The 24,381-nt window shown below is 36.7% G+C and overlaps 1 protein-coding gene across 19 annotated transcripts in view; it reads left to right on the forward strand.

Annotated features, from left to right (window-relative positions):
- Positions 1–24,381, forward strand: part of SLC9A9 (solute carrier family 9 member A9) — a 766,376-nt gene that overhangs the window by 477,416 nt on the left and 264,579 nt on the right. For 17 of the 19 annotated variants that reach the window (XR_006207068.1, XR_006207069.1, XR_006207064.1 and 14 more), the window contains one exon: positions 8,055–8,208. Coding sequence is in view for 12 of the 19 variants with exons in the window: in XM_042954872.1 (XP_042810806.1) it covers positions 8,055–8,208 (154 nt within the window). In the remaining 7 variants the exon portion in view is untranslated. Of the gene's footprint in view, positions 1–8,054; positions 8,209–14,989; positions 15,475–15,504; positions 16,829–24,381 lie in introns of those variants that run through there. The other 2 variants (XM_042954880.1, XM_042954881.1) reach the window with 2 other exon arrangements.

Here is a 24,381-nt window from a genome sequence, read left to right on the forward strand (position 1 = left end):
AGTCTTGATATCAGGTTTTTTTTTAATGTTTATTTATTTGGGGGAAACAGAGAGACAGAGTGCAAGCAGTGCAGGGGCAGAGAGAGAGGGAGACACAGAATCTGAATCAGGCTCCAGGCTCCAAGCTGTCAGCACAGAGCCCGATACGGGACTTGAACCCACAAAGTGCAGGATCATGACCTGGGGCGAAGTCGAACGCTCAACCAACTGAGCCACCCAGGTGCCCCAATATCAGTTTTTGATAGCAGGGCCAGAGTGATGCTTTTAAGTAGAATAGATCATATCATTACCCTGCCATAAACCTTCCTGAAATTTTCCATCTCAAAAAAAAAAAAAAAAAATTCAGTCAGTGTGCCTGGGTGTCGCAGTCAGTTAAGTGTCAGACTTTTGACTTCAGCCCATGTCATGATCTTGCAGTTTGTGGAATCCATCCCTGCAATTGGTATCTGCTCTGGCAGCACAGAGCTTGCTTGGGATTCTCTCTCTCCCTTACTCTCTCTGCCCCTCCCCTGCTCACACTCCCTCTCTCTCTCTCAAAATAAATAAAATAAATTTTAAGAAAATAAAAATTTCAAAAACCTTGCTATTCAAGAGCCCAGAATGATCTGGCTCTGTTACCTCTTTGGCATTATCTCTTTCCACTCCCTACCCCCTGCCACATTCATTCCATTCCAGCCATGCCAGCCCCTTTGCTGCTACTTGAACATACCAGACATATCCTTACCTCAAGGACTTTGCATCTACTGTTCCCGTAGCATGGAATGCTTTTTTTCCCAGATACCCACATGATCTCTCCTCATTCTATTTTTTTTTTCTCCTCATTCTATTACAGTCTCTGCTCAAAAATCACCCAGCCAGAGTGACTTTCCTAACCACCCTAAACACAGTTATTCAATTTATAAGTATATACTGAGTTTCATGTTTTGAGTACTGTGCGCATAAGGAAGATGTAATTCCAACCTATAAAAGACTAAGAGTTGAGAGTAAATGACAAATTAAACCACTGATTCATTTCAGAATATCATTTACTAATACAAGTGGCATGACAATATGTTTTATTTCTAAGAAAGAAAGAGGATTTCTAAGGATTTCTAGGAAAGAGAGAACATTGTGGACTGGAGTATTCTGGGGAAATTTCATGGGGTAGAATATATGCAGAAAGAAGTGAAAGGGATTGACAGTGGGGGCATGGCACAGAGGTAAGGACAGCAACTGTTTATGGGAAGAGATGAAGAGCATCTTGTTGGTATGAAAATTCTCAGTGGGAGAAGAGGAGGGAAAAGTGGAGTAAGGTTCTGATTCAAAGGTTTCTGTGGGCTGTGGGAAGCCACTTACAGTTGCTGGGTCTGATCAGAACCTGATAAAGCTAGGTTTTAAAGTAACTGTTCAGAGGAATATAGTCTGGAAGGAGGAGAGGATGGAGGCTGTGAGGCCAAGGTACCAGAGTGTTGGCCAGCAGCATAGTCAGGGTCTAAGGTAATGGGCCTTGGACCTAGGTGGTACAGTGAGAAGTGAGAGGAGCCTGAGATATCATGTAACCCATTCTCCACTGAATCCAAATCTCTAGAGTCAGGACACTAGCATCAATAGCTACATATATTTTTAAGTTCCAAGCTGATTCTGATGGGTACTACTACTTAAAGACCGTAAGTTTCATCTTAAAACCTCCGTTTAGATATGAGACAACACAGATCCCAATAACGCAACCTGCCTATGACCAAACAACATATTAGGAGCAGGCCTGAGAACAGATCCCAGGTCTCTTGATTCTCAATATAAGGTTTTAAGAGTCTCAATAAATAATAAAAGGGCAGAAACTGAACTTGCAGAAACAATTACTCAACCATTTCATTAAACTAGAAGGTATCAATTGTTTTTCTATATGTAATCTGGAATCAAAAACAGAGAACATTCATGCATTCATTGATCAATAAATATTTATTGAGCACCTATTATGTGCTTGGCATTGCTATAAGTGTTGTGGATAAACAATAACTGGCCAATTGCAATGTAATGTCATAAGTCCCCTGATAAGGGAAGCACAGGTTGTACTAGGCACATAAATTAGTCCAACCCAGGCCCAGACCTCTGAGGAGGCTTCATAGAGAAATCAGTGGCTCATTTGAGCTCTGAAGATTAGTTGGAATTAGGTGAAGTCTAGGTGAGAGTTGTAAAAAGAAAGAAGTGGAGAGAATTTGGATAGGAGAAAATGACTCAGGTATAGAAAACCATGTATGCAAAGACTTCTTGTGTCCCACCATTGATTACAGCTCCTTAAACATTACATATCTGTTGACAATGGTTTTGATTTGGACCCTCATGAGGTTTAGAAATCTTATCTTTTTCTTCATCAGACTGTACATGCAAATATACACTTTACACCTCTAATGTACCTTATCTCCATTTACCTGTTAAGAGAGTCCTATTTGAAGGACGATGGGCCCTGCAAGAGAGGAGCCCCAACTTCCTCACTATTGCATATACCCACTGTGTCTTGGGTAATGTATAGCACATAGTGAATGCTCAGTAATTTAGTTTTTGACTGTTGTTTTGTACCTTTAGTAAAAGTGCCTTTGGGAGTACTTATATTCCTGTGATTTAAATGTAGCTGTATCTGACCTTCAACCATTCAGAACGCATTTGCAAATTTATAGCAGATTAAGTTTCAGTTTTGCTCTTTAAAGATAAACAGGAAGCTGCATATTTTCTGCAGCAGGGGTCCTTGCTAGGAAGCTTTCCTTAGTTCAATAGTCTTCTATTGTTATGAATAGAACATCAATATAATTAACATAAGAATCCCTTAGAGGCCAATTTTAAATGAAACCACATTTAATTGCAGGTAATTCTTTTATTCCCCAAATCAGGCTAACTTTCCAACCGAATATGTGAAATATGTCATATCTCTGCAAAGTAAACCCATCTAAAATGTAATAGTATAGTCTATCAACCCCCAAAGGTATAGAATCATTTCCATTAGTTGATGAAAGCAAAGAGAAAAAGAAAGGTAAGTCCAAAGGGTCAGTGTACCCATAAGACAAAACAAAACACAAGTTTTGACAATGAATTCTGGATTTTCTGAGTTTCCAAGCAAAATGGACATATTCTTTAGAAATAGTGTTTTGCTAAAAGAAACTCCTAAGTCAAAATTAATTTTTCATTTCTAGTATTTTGCTGATAGGTGAAGTAATTTATTTCAATCCTAAAGCCCTCTGTTTCCCAAATCCATGGTAAGTAGATAGGATAGGTGTACACAGAATCTCCACAAAGCACATGGACTGAATTGTGTCCCCTCAAATTCATATGTTGAAGTCCTAATCCAACATGATGGTATTTGGGGATGGAGTTTGTGGGAGATAATTAGGTTTAGATGATGTTATGAGGGTGGGGCTCCTGTGATGGCATTACTGCCCTTATAAGAAGAGACACCATACAGAGCTTGCTTTTGCACAAGAAGGTAGCCTTCTGAAAGCCAGGAAGAGAACTCTCACCAGAATCCACCATGCTGGCACCCTGATCTTGGCCATCCCCACCTCCAGAACTGTGAAAAATAAATTTCTGCTACTGCAGCTCTGCAGTCTATGGTATTTTGCTACGGCAGCCCATCTGGTATTTTGTTATGGCAAACTAAGACACATGTATATTGAATGAAGCAATGAATGGCCATTGGTTTGGCAATAGTCTAGGGTGAAAATGTGTGATAAGTTACTTCAGAATCATAAAGGATGAGTGGAATATAGGCACTAGTTTTTATCTGGAGTTCTAAAATAGCCTACCTTTGTCCACTTATAACCTCACCTGTCTCAGTTCCATGCTTCCCATGGTGCCAGACTGTCTCACAAGTGGCATGTGCCGTATGTGGCACATTTGACCAGGGCTACAGACAGATGATCCCCTGTCTAAAAATATCCTGTTTCTGTGGTTTGTCAGATGATCATCACATGGAGAAAGCATCCTCTTGTCAACATTTTGGAGTTTGGCTCTTTTAGCAATGTATCTCAAACCTGCCAGAAGTAAAAGGCAGTGGCTGAACTTTTCCTTTTTTTATTTCTTCAAAGATCTTTACACTGAATCTCCTGTAAATAGAAAGTTTTATATAAAGGATATGTCTTATGAAGTCAGATAACAGCTATCTTTTGAGTATAGTTTTAAACCAAGAACAGCTCGTGTATAGATAATTTAGATTTAAGAGCATAGTTACACTAGTTTAACATAACACATTATTAAACATATTTAGGAAAAGAAATGATTGTATACTTTCTTGCCCTTGGTACTTAACTTGAAAGAGTTTACAATAAGCATGATGTAACAATTTTTTTCTGTTATTCCAGTCTTTACTCTCTTCTTTCTCACAAAAATTCAAAGTTGAGACACACACACACACACATATTCAATAAAATAAGAAATACTTAAAGTGTCATCACTTAATATTTCTAATTCTCACCACCTAATTGGGGAAATGCTGCTTTGTTTCTAGCAATGCGAGCTTGAAGAGAAGAGAAAATGAAAAGATTACCTTCTATCTCTAATCTTGTACTGTGATTAAACACTGTGAGGAGCTTTACCTTGACCTATAAATTCTCTCCTCTGATACAGAAGTCTGTTGCAAGAGTTTCTTTTAGTTTTTGTTCCCTAATGACACCATTTGTATTTCCTGGAGAGGACATTATGAAAATATTCCCCAGTATTAAGGGTTATTAATATCCCTACTCTTTTGTTCCCAGCTGGGTCTGAGTGCAGGAACATCTCTAATGGAGGACTTTTCTTCTCAAGTACAGGCATCTCAAGTGTTCAGAATTTCTGATGTATAAGAATTTTTTATATTAATATCTACTTCAAATGTTATCTCCCTTATCTTCAGGCCATTTCCTTGTCTACATGGAAATTTAGAATAATTTCCTTCCTCCATTACATTTTGTTCCTTGAAGGTATTTTATAATCGGAGTACATGTTCCTCTCTCTTTTGAGGCTTCCTCGTTTCAGGCAAAATATGTTAAGTCTCTCTAGCCTAACCCTCTGAATCTTGTGTTATGCCACTTGTCTCTTGTATATTCGTGGTGTGGAGATAAGAAAGGAACATCATATCTAAGTTGGAAAGCCAGGGATATAAACCAGGCTATAGTTTTCTTCATTCTATCCTGTGTCCGGTTTCTTTTTCTTTTTTTTTTAAGTTTATTTATTTATTTTGAGAGACACAGGGACAGCGTGAACAGAGGAGGAACATAGAGAAAGGGAAAGAGAATCTCAAGCAGACTCCATGCTGTCAGCACAGAGCCCGATGCAGGACTCAAACTCATGAACTGTTTGATCATGACCTAAGCCAAAACCTGAGTCAGGCACTTAACCGCCTGAGCCACCCAGGCACCCCCACTGCGTCTAACTTCTAAAATTCTCTTAATGTGTGAATAAAAATTTGGAAATTTAGATGCAGTAAATGTTATAATAAATAGACCATTGAAATCTTATGTATGTGATTCAAACCTTCGTATAAAAACAGCCAAATCCCTACCTGTTAGACTTATTCTTGTTGTCCTTATAAATGTTTATTTGACCTGTTACTTGATATAACAAGGCCCATAAATGTCTCACAAGTCTTGTGTTACCCAAGAGAGATCTTCCATTTTAACTTTTTTACTTTACTATGTGTGCTTTTACTTCTTTTTCAAAGCCTTCATCTCTGTTTTTACTTGTATCATCATACTCCGATTTGAAATTTTAACATACCTCTTGGAAATATGTTTAATGTGGATTCATAAAAATTCACTTAACTTACTATTATTAAAGAAGAAAAAAAACAAGAAAAAGCAGGTTTATTAGGTTGTTTAGATTATAGACAGTATAATAGTATGTACTCAGGCTAACGTAATTCTTAAACAGTTTTTAATTATTTATTAATTTCAGTGGTCCATAGGCTTGGTTTTTCTTATTATCTCACACATTTGATTTTTTGAAAGTAATTGTGCCCAGAAAGATTTTTTTGTAGATATAGGCAATATTATTCTAAAACTTTATGGAAAAGCAAAAAACTTAGAATAGTTAAAACAGTTGCAGAAACAAAATATAAGAATCATTATACCCAATATTAAGGCCTGCTATATATTTACAGTAATCAAGTTGGAGTGCTATTAGATAAGGGAAAGATACAGAGATAAATGGGACAGAATAGAGAATCCAGGAATTGATCCACACAAAATACCCAGCTGATTTTTAGCAAAATTGCAAAAGCAATTCAATGAAAAAATTAAACATTCACAGGCAAAAAATAATAATAATAATAATAAAACCTCAACCTAAATTTCATACCTTATACAAAAATTGATTCAAATGATCATGGACTTAAGTGTAATATGTAAAGCTATACAACTTTTGCAAACAAATTTTAAAAACATAAGGAAAAATCTTTGGGACCTAGAGCTAAGCAAAGAAGTCTTAGACTTGACTCCAAACACATGATTCCTAAAAGGAAAATCTACAGATTAGACTTAATCAGTAAAAAGCTACAAAGTGGGAGGAAATATTTGCAAAATATACACCCAACAAAGGATAGTATCTAGAATATATAGGGGCACCTGAGTGGCTCATTGGGTTAAGTGGCCAACTTCAGCTCAGGTCACGATTTTGCAGTTCGTGGGTTCAAGCCCTGAGTCAGACTCTGTGGGGATAGCTCAAAGCCTGGAACCTGCTTCAGATTCTGTGTCTCCCTCTCTCTCTGCCCCTCCCTCACTTGCATTCTGTCTCTCTCTCAAAAATAAACATTAAAAAGAAATTTTTTTAAAAAACTGGAATATATAAAGAACTCTCAAAACTCAACACTCAAAAATCCAACAACTCAATTAGAAAATGAGATAAAGACATGAAGAGCCATTTCATCTGAGAGGGTATAAAGATAACAACTAGGCACATTAAAAAATATTCAACACCATTAGTTATTAGCAAAATGCAAATTATTGGGGCACCTGGGTGGCTCAGTCGGTTGAGCATCCGACTTCAGCTCAGATCATGATCTCGCCGTTCGTGAGTTCAAGCCCCACATCAGCCTCACTGCTTCAAGCCCCACAGCAGTCTCACTGCTGTCAGCATGTCAGCACAGAGCTCACTTCAGATCCTCTGTCCCCCTCTTTGGAGGGTACAAGAATTTTGTACCCTCCAAAAAACTAAATAAATAATTTTTAAATAAGAAAACTGCAAATTATAAACTCAATAAAGCTACTACCACTCACCTATTAGAATGACTAAAGTTAAAAAATGGTGACAACATTAAATGCTGGTTAGGATGCAGAGAAACTGCATGACCTATACATTTCTGGTGGGAATATAAATGGTATGTAGCCATTCTGGCAAGCATTTTAGTAATTTCTTTTAAAACTATGCAGTCAGTGATTACACTCCTGGGCATTTACCTCAGAGCAATGAACACTTATGTTATATATACAGCAGCCTTTTTTGGAATAGCCATAAAACTGGAAACAGCCCAGATGTCCTTCCCCAGATAGATGACTAAACAAACTATGGCACATCCATACCGTGGAATACTACTCAACAATAAAAAGGAACAAACTTCTGATATGTTCAGAAACTGGAGGAATATCCAGAGAATTATTCTGAGTGAAAAAGGCCAATTCCAAAAAAACTACACACTTCATGATTCCATTTGATTCTTGAAATGGCAAAGTTATAGAAATGGAGATTTGATTACTGGTTGCCAGAAGTTAAGGAGGGAGTGTGTGGGAGGGAAGTAGATGTGGTTATAAAAGGGCAACATGAGGGATGTTAGTGTGCTGGGAATGTGCCTTATCTTGACCCGAATCAACATCAAAATTCTGGTTGTGATATTGTACTTGTTTAGCAAGATGTTTTCATTGGGGAGAAAGTGGGAGAGAGCACACGATAAGTCTCTATTCTCAGGACAGCATGTGAATCTATAGTTATCTCAAAAAGTTTAATTTAAAAAAGTAATTGCGTTTGTTAGAAAATCAAAAAGATAAATTTAGTAAAATGAGAATGAGTTTCATGCAGATGTTCATTTTCTCTTATGCTTTCTTGGTTCCTCCCGTAAGGTTTGAGAGGAGCAATAGCATTTGCCTTAGCTATTCGGGACACAGAATCTCAGCCCAAACAAATGATGTTTACCACCACGCTGCTCCTCGTGTTCTTCACAGTCTGGGTCTTTGGAGGAGGAACAACCCCCATGCTGACTTGGCTTCAGATCAGGTGAGTGGCTCCATTCAGCAAAGGATGTCACTACGAGGCATGGCTTCACTGTCTCATTTGTGGTGTTGCTGATTTGGTCAGGAGTACAATGGCAGGTCTGTATGTTAACTTTCCCTAGGGTAAAGTTGACTTTCATTCACAAGGTGAAACAGTCTGCCCTCTCCTAGACCTATTACCAACTGAACTGACTTTTCTAAGAGGCCTAGAATTCTCAGGGTGATGTCTGCTTACAGTCTGTCTCTAGAAAGGAATTTATTTATCTATGAATTCTTCCATTCAGCAGTATTTATTGAAGACAATGTAGTATTCTCTGGAGTACAAAAATGAGAAATACACAGGTCTTGTTCTCAAGATATTCATAATTCAATAGGATTTATACAGAAAAACTGTAATACCAAGGAGAAAGTATATTTGTTTTGTTTTTAATTCTTCAAAGCACTTAGGATAGAATTGGGGACACAGGAAATACTTAAATATATTTGATTAGTGAACCATATGTTTAGTCAGAGGGATCCTATGTAGACACGAGTTAGATGGTTTCTCAAAGGAAAAGGCAATGAAGCTTCAGTCACAGAGCCTCCAATAAGTGCCTGGAAGAAGATCACTATAAACCTAAAGTATATAGATAGTGGATGGGTAGTGGCATCCACTGATTTGTTGATAGTAGATAGTGGCATCCATTGATAGGTGAGGAGTCTGGAGGTCAGCTTAGGCCCAGCATCATTATGGCCTCCTGGGTGGCACAGCATGGGGTTGTCAGATCATGGAGATGACCCAGAGGGAATTAACTACAACTGATTCCAGGCCAGACTTGGCCACCATGAGGCGAGGGATGGTTAAAGGCAGGGCTGTGATGTATTTAGGGAGCTGACAGGGCTCTGGTATAGTAGACAAGGTTGAAATTTGATTAAAATGAATAGCTTGTGCCAATTGTAAAAATGATAAATCTATTTTAAAATGTTAGTGTCTTTATTTAAGTATATTTTTGACCTAGGTTCTGTTATATCCTGTCATATCCCAGGATGTAACAGTGCTTTAGGTAAATCACATTTTATTTCTCAATGCTGTATATCTTGATGATCATGCAACCCCTCCCTGGTCCTCACCCAATCTCTATAAGGCAATTCCATACAGTCACATCTAATAGGAAAAGATCCATCTGACTATCAAATGACTTCCAAGAGGATTCTTTCAAAGATTCTTATTCTAGCACCAATACAGTATTAAATAAATAATTGCTACATGAAACATTAAATGAATATAACCACAATGTAAATTACCTTTTGTTAAGCACTTACTGATAATTTTCTATCCATTTGACAAAGAGGAAGCAGAAACAGGACTCACAGTTTTAGTACAAGAGGGCTTAGGCTTAAACTGGGCCAAGTGGCCATGCATTAAAACAAATTCAAGGAAATAAAGAACTCCTTGAAGTAAGTACTGTGACTCTTGCTAAACACATAAAAGGGCTTTTGACCAAAGGTGAATGGAGAGTGTTTTGAAATGCTTGTTGAATTATTTTCTAGGCATATAAATGTGACCTGCAATTTCCTTCACAGTAGTAGCTACCTGTAGGCTCCTAGGGATGAGCACACATATTGCATTAAACTCTACAGCACTGGGTCCCCTGTGAACTGTTATCAAGATAGTGGTGTGTTCAGGTTTCTAGAAAATAAATTTAAGTAGGTGGATCCAGGCATGGAAATATTAGGGCTTGGAAAAGAAAAGTTAGAGGATACTAATCTCCACAAGATAAAAGTATTAACTACCCCATCAGGTAAATTAGAATAATTAGAACATGAAGTAGTGATATCAACATTTTCCTAAAGTAATTCAAATGTAACTTATTTTCTAATATTGTCTTTCTTTACCCTGAAGAAATCATCCCTAAATCAGGAGCATGTTTTATCCCTAAAGTGTTTACCTAACTCTCCTATAGTGTTTTCCAAAGGTATCCGTTGATTTTGAATAGATGTCATAGCTTATGCACTCTCTTGATATCCAGAACAGCAGGGAGAGGGGAGTTTAATAATGGGTCTTTAGGCAGGTTAGAATGGTTACCGAGGTTATATACAACAAAGCCTCATAAGGAAGGATCGTGATGTCAACCATAGCATCCACAGGTGAGGGGTCTGGAGGTCAGCTTAAGCCAGCATTATTATGGCCTGCTGAGGGGCACAGCATGCGGTCAGATCATGGAGAGGCCCCAGAGGGAATTAGCTCCAAATGGCCCAATTCAAGGCCAGATTTGGCCACCGGCCAGGTGGAGAGGGTTATAGGGAGGGCTGTGATGTATTTAGGGAAAGAAACTGGCAGGGCTTCAGTATAATAGGCAAGGTGGAAATCTCAGCTGGGAACTAGACTGTTAAATCTGGAATTGGCAGAAATCCAGCCAGAGAGATCAGAGATGCAGTCATGAGGAAATCAAAGAAGGAAAACCGAAATTCATACATATGTGAGTACCCAGGAAGTCAACCCAGGGACAGGATACAACAAGACCAAGATGAGACTCTCAAACTTGAGTGAGTATCAGAATCACCCAGAGGACTCATTAACCCCCAGATTTCTGACCTAATATGTCTGGACCAGGGCCTAAGAATTTGCATTTTACCATATTCTAGGCAATGCTAATGCTGCTGGTTCCAAGGTCACATCTTGAGAACCACTGGTCTAGACTTCCTAACCCCAAGTGAAGATGAGGCTGATAATAAATATTGCCAGATTTGACTGGGGTTGCCCAGGGCCAGGCACACCTAAGCCTTCGGTTTAAACTATTTACACCTGTACTGGAGGAAGGCCGGACCTAACTTGAGAAGGAAGAGTCACAGTGCATTGATTAGTGGGAGGGAAATAGAATATAATAGAATAAACATTAAAGAATAGGAACATAAGTTAATGCGTGTACAAATGGACACACAAGTATAACATAGATTTGGTTCAGTCATGTGTTAGTGATACCATCATCATACGCTTCACTTCCCTGTCATGATTTACAATGTTATCAAAGAAATCTTCAGTTCCATCATAGCTTTTAAATGATAGTGGTCCATTATTTAGACTGTATTTTTCAAAGCTTTGCTTGTTTACAGAGCAACGTCTCATTAACCAACTTTCATGTCAGACTTTTTCCATAAAATACCAGAATGTAAGTAAATTGGAGCTTTAATAAAATGACAAGAATGGAAAGCCCAAGAAACAGGAATGCAAATGTGATATTGAATACACTCAGACATCCTCATTTGGTATATAATGTATTTATACACTTCACATTACCTTTCTCTCTTGATTTCCTTTAATTCTACATCTTTTCTTTTAAATTATTAGGTATGTACTTGAGTTAGTTTTTACCCCTATAAAATTTTCCATTTAGCCTCAAACTACCACAGTAGGATGCAGATAAAATGTTTTATATCAGGTAACAATTGACAGTATTAATATGAATTGCACTTTGATGGAAATGACTTTAAAACAGCAAGGATCCTGTGCTTAGAGAAATTCAGAATGATCTTTATATATGAAACAAATTCTTCATAAAGTCTTGTCTTAAGCACATTCAAACTTCTTGTCCTAAAGCTATTTTATTTTCCGTTAAAAAACAATAAAATATTCTTAATGCAGTATTTGAAATAAATCACAGAACTTTGTTTCTCAAAATTCTAGAGAAAAAGAATAGACTCCTGCAGGATTATTTTGGAGGTTTCCATGTAAAAGAAAGAAGAATGGTTTCTTGACTAGAATCAAGATCTCCTCCTTTTTGCAGAATACATTAATATTGGTGGTGAGGAAAACCCAACCCTCAGACTCCAAGGATTAGCTTTGCTGTTAGCCAGGAAACAAAAGAGATCAAACGTATCAGGCTTTGCCCTACAGAAGCCAGTAAACAGGATTATCCACCAAATGACCACACATGTAGCTTACAAATAAAACCTTGGAGACCAACAGGGCAGAACTCTCTGGCAGTAGTAACAGTTTTGGATTGGTAGCCCCATCCTAGGTTTAGGGTATGGCACTAACAAAGCACATGATAATGGAACCTATACCCCAGTGCAAACCTTTCCTGGGCTCCCCCCATATAAGAATGCTTCAAAATATCTCAACCACAGTACAGAAAGCTTTACACACCAGAGCAATACAGAACTTGTATTCCAGACAGCATTAGAAAGTGCCCTCAGCAAGGTGATTTCTACAGCTTCCAGATTTTGGCTGCTAACATTCCAAACAATAATAGTCAGCTTTTATTGAGTACTTAATCTGTGCCAGATACTATTTAACAAAATGCAAGTCATATAACCTCCCTGTGGCTCAGTTTTTGATGTATAAAATGGGATAATAATAGTAGCTACCTCCGAGGGTGAGAAAGTCCTGGCAAACTGGCCTAGGGTTGGGCTGTTGGGTTGCAGAGCCAGACGCCAGGCCAGGCAGCCTAAGCCCAAGGCCTGTATGCTCAAGTAGCATATTCTTCTCTGGCCCTAAATAAATTAGCTTATTCCTGATGCCTGCAATCTGCCTTGATTAACAGGTCCTCTGGGGAAAAAGAGATGTGCTTTTATAACCAAGACAGGCCTGTTAAAAACAAACACAGGAAATCTTCATCCATCATGAGTGTGTTGACTTGCTTATGCAGCACAGAAACTTCTTGGTGCAGATTTTCTCTTTGACCTAGAACAGTTAAAGGTAAACAAGGTTAAACCCTGGTCCAAAGTAGCCAAGTGAGGAAGCTTGTCTTCCTCAACTATAGGAATTTGGAATTGTAGGAATTTGTCACCTATCTCCCAACCCCATTCGAGGATCCCAAGTCAGCCTTTTGTCAGCCTCTTCCACATATCACACAAAAAATTAACACACTAACCTGTGTCCCTTGCAGAGTAAATAACAGCACAATGTCTCCACTATTACTATTTTTGTTAAAATTTTAACTTATATTTTTGGTTTATGACCCATCCCATTTTATGCCATGCTAGAATGCTTTCTTTGTCATTTATACCCACTGACTATAACATTTTTAATAACAACTATCGTAGGAATACACACAGATATAATGAGAGAACTATCCTTAGGAGCATTTTTTAATTTTAAACAATAACAGAGTTAAATACACCTGCTCACAGACTTTCTTTATTACTGAGTTAAGAAAATGTCCATATAATATAATGGAGGAATTCAGATAATTAAGTCTCCTCAGTACCTAGTTGTGTTCTGGTGGGTTTCCTTTCTAGTATCCAAAGTCTCATGCATGTTTACCAATTTGCCTCACTGGTATACTAATGTAGTAAGTCAGTTCACATAAACTGGAGATAAGACAGTGTGGGTACCAACCTTGCCTCCTTCTCTTACTAGCTGTGGGATTCTGAGCAATAGAGTCAGCCTCTCTATGCCTCAATTTTATCTGTAAAAGTGGAATAAGAATACCTACCTCTGTGGATTGTTATAAGTATTAAATGATGCAGGTATAAAGAATTTAGGGCACACAGTAAGTGCTCAACAAATGTTCCTATAGCAATACCCACATGACCAACTATGAGCCTTTTACTATCCAAACATTCTTTTACTGCTTGTGGCATATGTATACACACACATACATACATATAAATATTATTAATTAATTGTATTTGTGAAAGCATAGTTTACATGGGAAACAAAAAAAAAATAGTCTCTGGAGAACTTAGTTCAGTTTTTTAAAAAAATTTTTAATGTTTACTTATTTTTGTGAGAGTGACAGAGTGCAACCAGGGGAGGGGCAGAGAGAGAGGGAGACACAGAATCCAAAGCAGGCTCTAGTCTCCCAGCTGTCAGCACAGAGAACACGGGGCTCGAACTCACAAACTGTGAGATCATGACCTGGGCCGAAGATGGATGCTTAATTGACTGAGCCACCCAGGCGCCCCAGGACCTTAGTTCATTTTAAGTAGTAACTAGATTAATCAATTTTGTAGGCAGCTCCTATTTATGCATTCAAAATGATAAACCTCTTAAAGAAAAATGCTCACAAAAATCATTACCATTATCCAACAGCTCAGAAAGTTTATTTCTAGAGCATGCATCTATTTTCTTCTTAACATAAGCTTTGCTTACAATCTTACCTGATACTTAATTTGTACTGTCTTATCAATTTGTATAAAATTTATTTTACATTGATTTTTTACTAATTTAAATATTTTATATTAATTTGTATCAATTGACAGACCTCAGAAATACCTTCCATCATGACAGACCTCAGAAATACCTTCCTTCATGAAACATGGAAAACCAATTTACTCATTTGAATGTAGACTTATACTTTGTATTTCTGACCCTTAACCCCCATTTAAAATTATGTTCTTTTTTTCTGTAGCTTCTTCTAAAAACTGTTCCACAACTCCAGATATTTATTGCTCAAATCAATCTAGTTTGACATATTCTATTAAAGATATTGGATAATAGTCACAACCTATTGTTGTTGATCTAAAAATATCCTAGGTTTCTAACAAGTATATGAACTAGAAGCTCCTAGAAGCTCCTAAATTTGCTTTAAATGCTGTCAGGGTTCTTTATAATTTTTAAAATTTTTTTAATGTTCATTTATTTTTGAGAGAGAGAGAGCATGAGTGGGGAGAGTCAGAGAGAGAGGGAGACACAGAATCCAAAGAAGGCTCCAGGCTCTGAGTTGTCAGCACAAAGCCTGAGGTGGGGCTCAAACCCATAAACCATGAGATCATGCCCTGAGCCGAAGTCAGATGCTTAACCAACTGAGCCACCCAGGCGCCCCATCATCTGGGTTAATATGCTTTCTTTCTGTGTATAGAATCTTCCTGGTTCCAGAGATAACAGCTTTATCGTCACACTGCCAGCTATCCTCCATTAGACATGTGCTTGTTTATCTTTTCCAAATGCTCTTGAGAACATCAGTATCAATAAACTTCACCTATTTATTAAGTTTACCAAACAATGAACATTCTGCTCTGTTGGAAAGAATTTATTAGCCTGTTATCATAAAGTATGATCCAATAAAGTTATCTTACTTTAAGTAAGTCTGAAAAAAAGTGATTTTAAATTTAATAGATGAATCTTGCTATTCAAAAGTCTGTGGAGGGGGTCCCAGTTCTGGTCAAGATTGAGTAATAATATTTACTCCCTCATGTGTCTTTCACTAAATGTACTAAAAGCCCTGAACAGAATGCATGTAGCAGTTATCTAAGGGCTCTTAAAAGTAAATAGTAGCAGACAGTTTGAGGAAGACAAACAGAATTCAGAGTATGTACTATCAAACCAGCAGTGAATTTCCTATTTTTTTTTCTTCTCTGGAATATCTTGACCTAGACTCAAAAGCAGTACAAAGATAAGAATTATGCAACAAGGAAGAAGAACTGCAAGAGAAATGCTCTTTTCTGGGCACAAGGAACAGAGAAGGAGACCCCTGTGGGTCAGAAGAATGGGGGAAATCCCATGGGTTTGTTTTTGTTGTTTATTTCATTCTGTCTCACCCCAATGCCAAGCAATTCTGAAGCAGCAGTGGTGGTGATGACAGTAGCAGTTGGACAGACCCCTAAAATTCCAAATAGAAAAACTGAGGTACTGAGACCTTGGGAAGAATTCCCATTGAATTTTTTTCTCTCTTAATCCTCTCACTGCTTGAGCTCTGATGTAGGCACAATATTATGGGGAAAATTATGGGAAACATGTAATATAGGGAAATTAAAGCCCTGTGGAAGAAATTGTAGAGTGGAGAGAGTACAAGAAAGTGATCCAATAAAATCATGTGTAAATTTTAGAGCTTATCTCCAAGTTGTGTATGCATATATCTGACCCTAAATAGCACACCAAAGGCTTTGAGAAATGAGCTACAACGTAGAGAATCACTCAGATTCCAGACTGGACACTGGATGGCACAGATCCAGTGCCTAGCACATGCAGGACAGATCTGATTACACTGCAAAGACTTTGAAACAACTGACATTGAAAGCACCAGCAACAGAAGGCTGGTAAGGCTTGTGTCTCGGACCTAATGTGGTTCATTGACTGGTAAAACACAGTATCAACATTCTCCATAGGAGAATCCTATGTCACGTAACGTATCTAGATCCAGGGTCACTTAACATAATATTCAAAACTTCCAGGATAAATCCAAAATTACTCAACATATGTAAAACAGAAAAATCATAATATCTCACAAGGGAAAAGACAATCAACAGATACTAATCCCAAGATCACACAGAATTTGGAATGAACGGATCAAGACTTTAAAGCAGCTACTCTACCAGGCTTCAGGAAGAGCAAACACAATGGAAACAAATGGAAAAATGGAGAAAAAAAAATCAGCAGAGAAATAGAAGGTACAGGAAAGAGAGAAATGTAAACTTTAGACCTGAAAACACAATAACAAAATGAAACATTCACTGGATTGGATTAACAGCAAAATAAAGGATGACAGATGAAAGAGTCTGTGAACTTGTAGATTATTAGAAATTATCCAATTTGTACAAAAATGAGAATAAAATTTTTCACCACCGGACTTGCTCTTACAAAAAAAGCCAAAGAGATTGCTTCAGATGGAAGGGAAATTATATTAGAGGGAAACTTCGAACAATAGAAATGAAGAAAGAGCAACAAAAATGGTAAATATCTCTTTAATATAATAGAAAATATTTTTCCTCTTAATATATTTCAAATATACATGATTGTTATAAGAAAAATTTTAACATTGTCTTACGGAGTTTTAAAAAAGGGGAGTGGGTACAGGGACCTGAAAGGTGGTAAGTTTTTTCTATTCCACCTCAAATAATAAAATATTAGTTCAAAGTAGACTGTGAAAGATTTTATATTATAATTTCTAGATCAACCACTAAAAAAATCTAAACAAAGAGATACAGTAAAAAATTAAATATATGATGTGGCGTACACAACAAATTCAAATTTGTTTGAGTTGCTCCAAAGAAAGCAGGAGAACAAGAAGGAAAAAAGGAACAAAAAGAAAACTAGTAATAAGATGGTAGATCTAAATCTTCACATATCAGTAATTATATTCAATTTAAATGGTATGAAGACATCAATTAAAAAAAAGAGATCATCAAAGTGGATAAAAATTAGGCTCAACTATATGCTGATATGCTGTCTATAGGAAACACACTTTAAGTATAAAAATATAAGTAGGTCAAATATTTAAAAAGTGGAAAATATGCTAAAAAATATGTACTAGGCAAACACCAAACTACAGCTGGAGTGGTCATATTAATCTCAGACAAAATTGTCTTCAGAACAAGAAAATTTCTCAAGGATAAAGAAGACATTACAAAATCGTAAAAGAGTCAACTTACCAAGAAGATGACTATATAAAATGTGTATGCACCTAATAACATAGCCTTAAAATACATGAAGCAAAAGCAAGTACCTCCAAAAGGAAAAATAGGCAAATCCACACTTAGTTGAAAACTGCAATACTCCTCCCTAAGTAATTGGTATAACAAGTAGATAATCAACAATAAAATAGAAGAACTGAACAATACCATTAACCACTGAATTTAACTGACATTTATAGAACACTCCACCCAACAGCAGAACAATACATATTCTTTTCAAGTGCACAGCACTTGACACATGGTGCGGAGCCTGCTTGGGAATCTCTGTCTCCCTCTCTCTCTGCCCCTCTCCCTCTCGTTCTCTCTCTCTCTCTTTCTCAAAATAAAGAAATAAACATTAATTTAAAAAAAAAATAACTGGAAGTTTTCAAACACTTAGAAATTAAACAACACAGTTCTAAACAATCTATGGTTCAAAGACAAAAACTCAAGGGAAATTAAAAAATATCTTGAAGTAAAGGAAAATAAAAATACAACATACCAAAACTTGTGGGATGCAGCTAAAATAGTGCTCAAAAATAAATTTGTTGCACTAAATGCTGATATTAGAAGACAAGGAAGTTCTCAAATCAACAATTTAATCTCTCATAATTAGAAGATTAAGAGAGCAAACTAAACCCAAAGCAAGGAAAAGGAAGGATAATAAAAGATTTGTGCAGAAATCAAAGAAATTGATAGTAGAAGAATAGAGAAAAATCAGTAACCAAAATCTGGTTCTTTGAAAAGATAAGTAACATTGATAAATTTTTAGCCAGTCTAACAAAAAGAAAGAGAAAAGATGCAAATCACCAATATCAAAAACGAAAGGAGAATATCATGACAGACCTTAAAGAATATTTAGAGAATACTATGAACAACTCTCTGAACATAAATTCAACAAAATAGGTGAAATGTAACAATCATTGACAACCTTCCAAAAACTATTCTGGAAGAAATACACTGATCTATCCTGTATCCATTAAAGAAATAGAATTCATAGTTTAAAACCTTCTAAAAAAGAAAACTACAGGCCCAGATGGTTTCACTGGCAAATTCTTCTTTGGAAGAGGATATAACAGTAATTCTAAATAATCTCTTCCAAGATAGAAGAGGAAGAAACTTTTTCCAATTTATTTTAAGAGGCCAGGATTACTCAAATATCAAAGCCAGGCAATAACATCACAAGAAAGTTAAATTATAGACCAAAATCTTACATGACCATAGATGCGAAAGTTTGCAACAAAATATTAGCAAATCAAATCCAGCAATATGTGAAAAAAAAAACTAAACATCTCAACTATATGAGATTGACCCTAGGAATGAAAAACAGGTCCAAAATTCTAATGTCAATCAATGAAACCTATCATATTAATAGGTTAAAGAAAAACATGATCATATCAATTGATGCAGGCAAAGCATTTGGCAGAAAACAATTTTCACTCATGTTAAAAAAAAAAACAATTCCTAGACAACTATGAATAGAAGGAAACATCCTTAAACTGATTAAGATTCATCTACCAAAACTCATAGCTAACATCATATTTAATAGTGAAAGACTGAATACTTTCTTCTGAATATCAGGAATGTGTCAAGAACATCCACTCACCACTTCTATTCAACATTATATTGGTAATCCTACTTGATGAAATAAGGCAATAAAAATCAGCAAGATTCATAAAGATTGGAAAGGAAGAAATATAACCACCCAGTTGCAGACAGTATAATCATCTATGAAGAATGAAAGAATTTGCAAAAAAAAAATCTTTTAGAAATAATAAACGAGTATGTAACAAGGTTCTAGGATACAAGATCAATACCCAAAAACTCTGTATCAATATATATATATATATATATATATATATATATATATATATATATATGCATATATATATGTATATATATATGCACATATACATGTGTATGTGCATATATATATACATATATATATGTGTGTGTGTGTGTGAGCAATTGGAAACAAATTTTTTAAATACTAACAATAGCTCTAAAAATTTTAAATATTTAGTAAAAAGAGCTAACAATCCACATCCAGGATCTGTATACTGAAAACTACAAAATGCCAAGGAAAGAAATCAAGAAAGACCTAAATAAATGGAGAGCCATACTATGTTCATGGATTGAAGGACTCAATACAGTTATGAATTCCCCATAAATTGGTCCATAAATTTAATGCAAACCTAATCAAAATTCCAGGTGACTATTTTGTAGATACAGATAAATTATTTTTGAGTTTAGAAAGAAAGGCAAAGGGACTAGAATAACTAAACCAAATTTGAAAAAGAAGAATTAAGATGTAAACTCCCACTGCTTGATTTTAAGACCTACTATAAAACTGCTGTAACCAAGTAATGTGGTACTGATGAAAGAAACAAGCAAGTCAACTACACAGAAAAACGTCCAAAAATAGACTCACACGAATATGACTCATTGATTTAGCAAAGTACAAAGGCAATTCAATGAAGTAGGGATAGTATTTTCTACACATGGTATTGGAGTAATTGAGTATTTGTGGTAGGAAGAATTCTAAAATGCCTCCCAACATTTCCTGTCCCTTCTCACTCTGATGTACATGCCTTGCATAATTACTGGAACTGCTAATATGATGGATTTTATTCCTAGGCTTAGTTTATATTATATGCTACAGTTGACTTTAAAATAGGTAGATTATCTGGGGAGTGTTTACATGAGCCTTTCTACATGTACAGCATGTTCTCTGGTCACAGAAGAGGAATTCAGAGAGTTAGAACACAAGAAGGATTTGATGCACTGCTGCTGCTTGAAGATGGTAGTAAGGAATGCAAGGCATGTGGGCAGCCTCTAAGTTCTGAGCATATTCCTGACAAAAAAGACGTCCATAGGCATACAACCACAAAGTACTGAATTCCACCACCACCAAGAATGAACTTGGAAGCAGAGTTTACTCCAGAGCCTCCAGACAAGAATTCAGCCCAGCTCATATGTTGATTTTAGTCTTATGATACCCTGAGCAGAAGATCCAGTCACACCGTGCCAGACATCTGATCTACGGAACTGTGAACTAATAAATAGGTGTTATTTTCGGCCTCTAAGGTTGTGGTAATTTGTTACACAGCAATAGAAACTTAATATAATATCCAAACACTAAAAAAATGAATCTTGACTTAACCTTCAAACTTTATACAAAAATTAACTCAAAATGGACGATAGATCAAAATGTAAAATATAAAACTTCTAGAAGGTGTAATAGAAAATCTTCATGACCTTGAATGAGGCAAAGGATTCTTAGCTATAATACTAACATCATGCATAAAAGAAAAAGATAAATTTGACTTCATTGAATTGAAATATATTTTGCTTTGCAAAAGACATTGTTAAGAGAATGAAAATACAAGTTACAGATTTGAAAAGAATTGCTGGTGGGACATTGCTAGAACATTACTTGGAACATTGCTGGTGGGAATGCAAAATGGTATGGCCAACTTGTAAATCACTGCAGCAGATTCTTATAAAGTTAAATATACAATCACCATATGACTCAGGATACCCCTTCTAGACATTTGCCCTAGAGAATAAAATGGGGATAACAGCATTTGCCTCCGAAGATTAAATATGTGAACTTTAAATAACAAAATACATGCTAATATCCTTTGAGCAGAACCTAGCACTCATTGAATAACCCTGCTTTAATCACAGCTTTTATTAAAAATGTCAGATGAATTTTAATAGCATTTTTAGCATATGTTGAAATAATCACAAAGGCTTTTATTTTGTTTTTTTGTTTTTGTTTTTTTGGGGGGGGGATGAGACAACTGAGTTTCAATTCTGACTTCTGCCAATTAGCTTTTGGGGGGGCTTTAAAGAGTTTTTTGTTTTTTGTTTTTTTTGGTTTTTTTTTTTTAATGTTTATTTATTTTTGAGACAGAGAGAGACAGAGCATGAACAGGGGAGGGGCAGAGAGAGAGGGAGACACAGAATCTGAAACGGGCTCCAGGCTCTGAGCTGTCAGCACAGAGCCCGACGCGGGGCTCGAACTCACGGATCGTGAGATCGTGACCTGAGCCGAAGTCGGCCGCTTAACCAACTGAGCCACCCAGGCGCCCGTTTTTTGTTTTTTAATTTACATCCAAATTAATTAGCATATAGTGCAACAATGATTTCAGGAGTAGATTCCTTACTGCCCCTTACCCATTTAGCCCATCCCCCCTCCCAGAACCCCTCTAGTAACCCTGTTTGTTCTCCATATTTATGAGTCTCTTATGTTTTGTCCCCCTCCCTGTTTTTATGTTATTTTTGCTTCCATTCCCTTATGTTCATCTGTTTTGTCTCTTAAAGTCCTCATGTGAGTGAAGTAATATGGTATTTGTCTTTCTCTGACTAATTTCACTTAGCATAATACCCTCTAGTTCCATCCACGTAGTTGCAAATGGCAAGATTTCATTCTTTTTGATTGCCGAGTAATACTCCATTGTATATATATACCACTTCTTCTTTATCCATTCATCCATCGATGGACGTTTGGGCTCTCTCCATACTTTGGCTATTGTTAATAGTGCTGCTATAAACATGGGGGTGCAGGGGTGCATGTGTCCCTTTGAAACAGCACACCTGTATCCCTTGGATAAATACCTAGTAGTGCCATTGCTGGGTTGTAGAGTAGTTCTATTTTTAGTTTTTTGAGGAACCTCCATACTATTTTCCAGAGTGGCTGCACCAGCTTGCATTGCCACCAAGAATGCAAGAGAGATCCTCTTTCTCCGCATCCTTGCCAACATATGTTGTTGCCTGAGTTGTTAATGTTAGCCGTTCTGACAGGTGTAAGGTGGTATCTCGTTGTGGTTTTGATTTGTATTTCCCTGATGATGAGTGATGTGGAGTATTTTTTCATGTGTCGGTTGGCCATCTGGATGTCTTCTTTGGAGAGGTGTCTATGCATGTCTGTTGCCCATTTCTTCACTGGGTTATTTGTTTTTTGGGGATTGAGTTTTATCAGTTCTTTATAGATTTTGGATACTAACCCTTTGTCTGATATGTCATTTGCAAATATCTTCTCCTATTCTGTAGGTTGCCTTTTAGTTTTGCTGATTGTTTCCTTTGCTGTGCAGAAGCTTTTTATTTTGATGAGGTCCCAATAGTTCATTTTTGCTTTTTTTTTCCCTTGTCTCTGGAGACGTGTTGAGTAAGAAGTTGCTGCGGCCAAGATCAAAGAGGTTTTTGCCTGCTTTCTCCTCGAGGATTTTGATGGCTTCTTGTCTTACATTGAGGTCTTTCAGACATTTTGAGGTTTTTTTTGTGTCTGGTGTAAGAAAGTGGTCCAGGTTCATTCTTCTGCATGTCGCTGTCCAGTTTTTCCAGCACCACTTGTTGAAGAGACTGTCTTTATTCCACTGTATATTCTTTCCTGCTTTGTTTGTGGATCCATTTCTGGCTTCTCTATTCTGTTCCATTGATCTGACTGTCTGTTCTTGTGCCAGTACCATTTTGTCTTGATGATTACAGCTTGTATAGTATAGCTTGAAGTCTGGGATTGTCATGCCTCCAACTTTGGTTTTCTTTTTCAAGATTGCTTTGGCTATTCAGGGTCTTTTCTGGTTCCATACAAATTTTAGGATTATTCTAGCTCTGTGAAGAATGCTGGTGTTATTTTGATAGGGATTGCATTGAATATGTAGATTGCTTTGGGTAGTATTGACATTTTAACAATATTTGTTCTTCCTATCCAGGAGCATGGAATCTTTTTCCATTTTCTTGTGTCTCCTTCAATTTCTTTCATAAGCTTTCTGTAGTTTTCAATGTATAGATTTTTCACCTCTTTGGTTAGATTTATTCCTAGGTATATTATGGTTTTTGGTGCAACTGTAAACGGGATCAATTCCTTGATTTCTCTTGCTGTCGCTTCATCGTTGGTTTATAGGAATGCAACCGATTTCTGTGCGTTGATTTTATATCCTGCAACTTTGCTGAATTTATGAATCAATTCTAGCAGTTTTTCGGTGAAATCTTTTGGGTTTTCCATACAGAGTATCATGTCATCCGTGAAGAGTGAAAGTTTGACCTCCTCCTGGCCGATTTGGATGCTTTTTATTTCTTTGTGTTGTCTGATTGCAGAGGCTAAGACGTCAAATACTATGGTGAATAACAGTGGTGAGAGTGGACATCCCTGTCTTGTTCCTGACCTTAGGGGGAGGAGTTTTTCCCCATTGAGGATAGTTGGGTCCTTCATATATGGCTTTTATGATCTCGAGGTATGCTCCTTCTATCCTTACTTTCTTGAGGCTTTTTATCAAGAAAGGATGGTGTATTTTGTCAAATGCTTTCTCTGCATCTATTGAGAGGATCATATGGTTCTTATCCTTTCTTTTATTGATGGGATGAATCACATTAATTCTTTTGTGGATATTGAACCAGCCCTGCATCCCAGGTATAAATCCCATTTGGTTGTGGTGAATAATTTTTTTAATATATTGTTGGAGCTGGTTGGCTAATATCTTGTTGAAGATTTTTGCATCCATGGTCATAAGGGAAATTGGTCTATAGTTCTCCTTTTTAGTGGGGTCTCTGTCTGGTTTTGGAATCAGAGTAATGCTGGCTTCATAGACAGAGTTTGGAAGTTGTCCTTCCATTTCTATTTTTTGGAACAAGCTTCAAGAGAATTAGTGTTAACTCTTCCTTAAGTGTTTGGTAGAATTCCCCTGGAAAGCCATCTGGGCCTGGACTCTTGTTTTTTTGGCAGATGTTTGATTACTAATTCGATTTCCTTACTGGTTCTGGGTCTGTTCAAATATTCTATTTCTTCCTGTTTCAGTTTTGGTAGTGTATGTTTCTAGGAATTTGTCCATTTCTTCCAGATTGCCCATTTTATTGGCAT

Source organism: Panthera leo, chromosome C2 (assembly GCF_018350215.1).
Source record: "Panthera leo isolate Ple1 chromosome C2, P.leo_Ple1_pat1.1, whole genome shotgun sequence".
Taxonomy (NCBI): Eukaryota; Metazoa; Chordata; class Mammalia; order Carnivora; family Felidae; genus Panthera; species Panthera leo.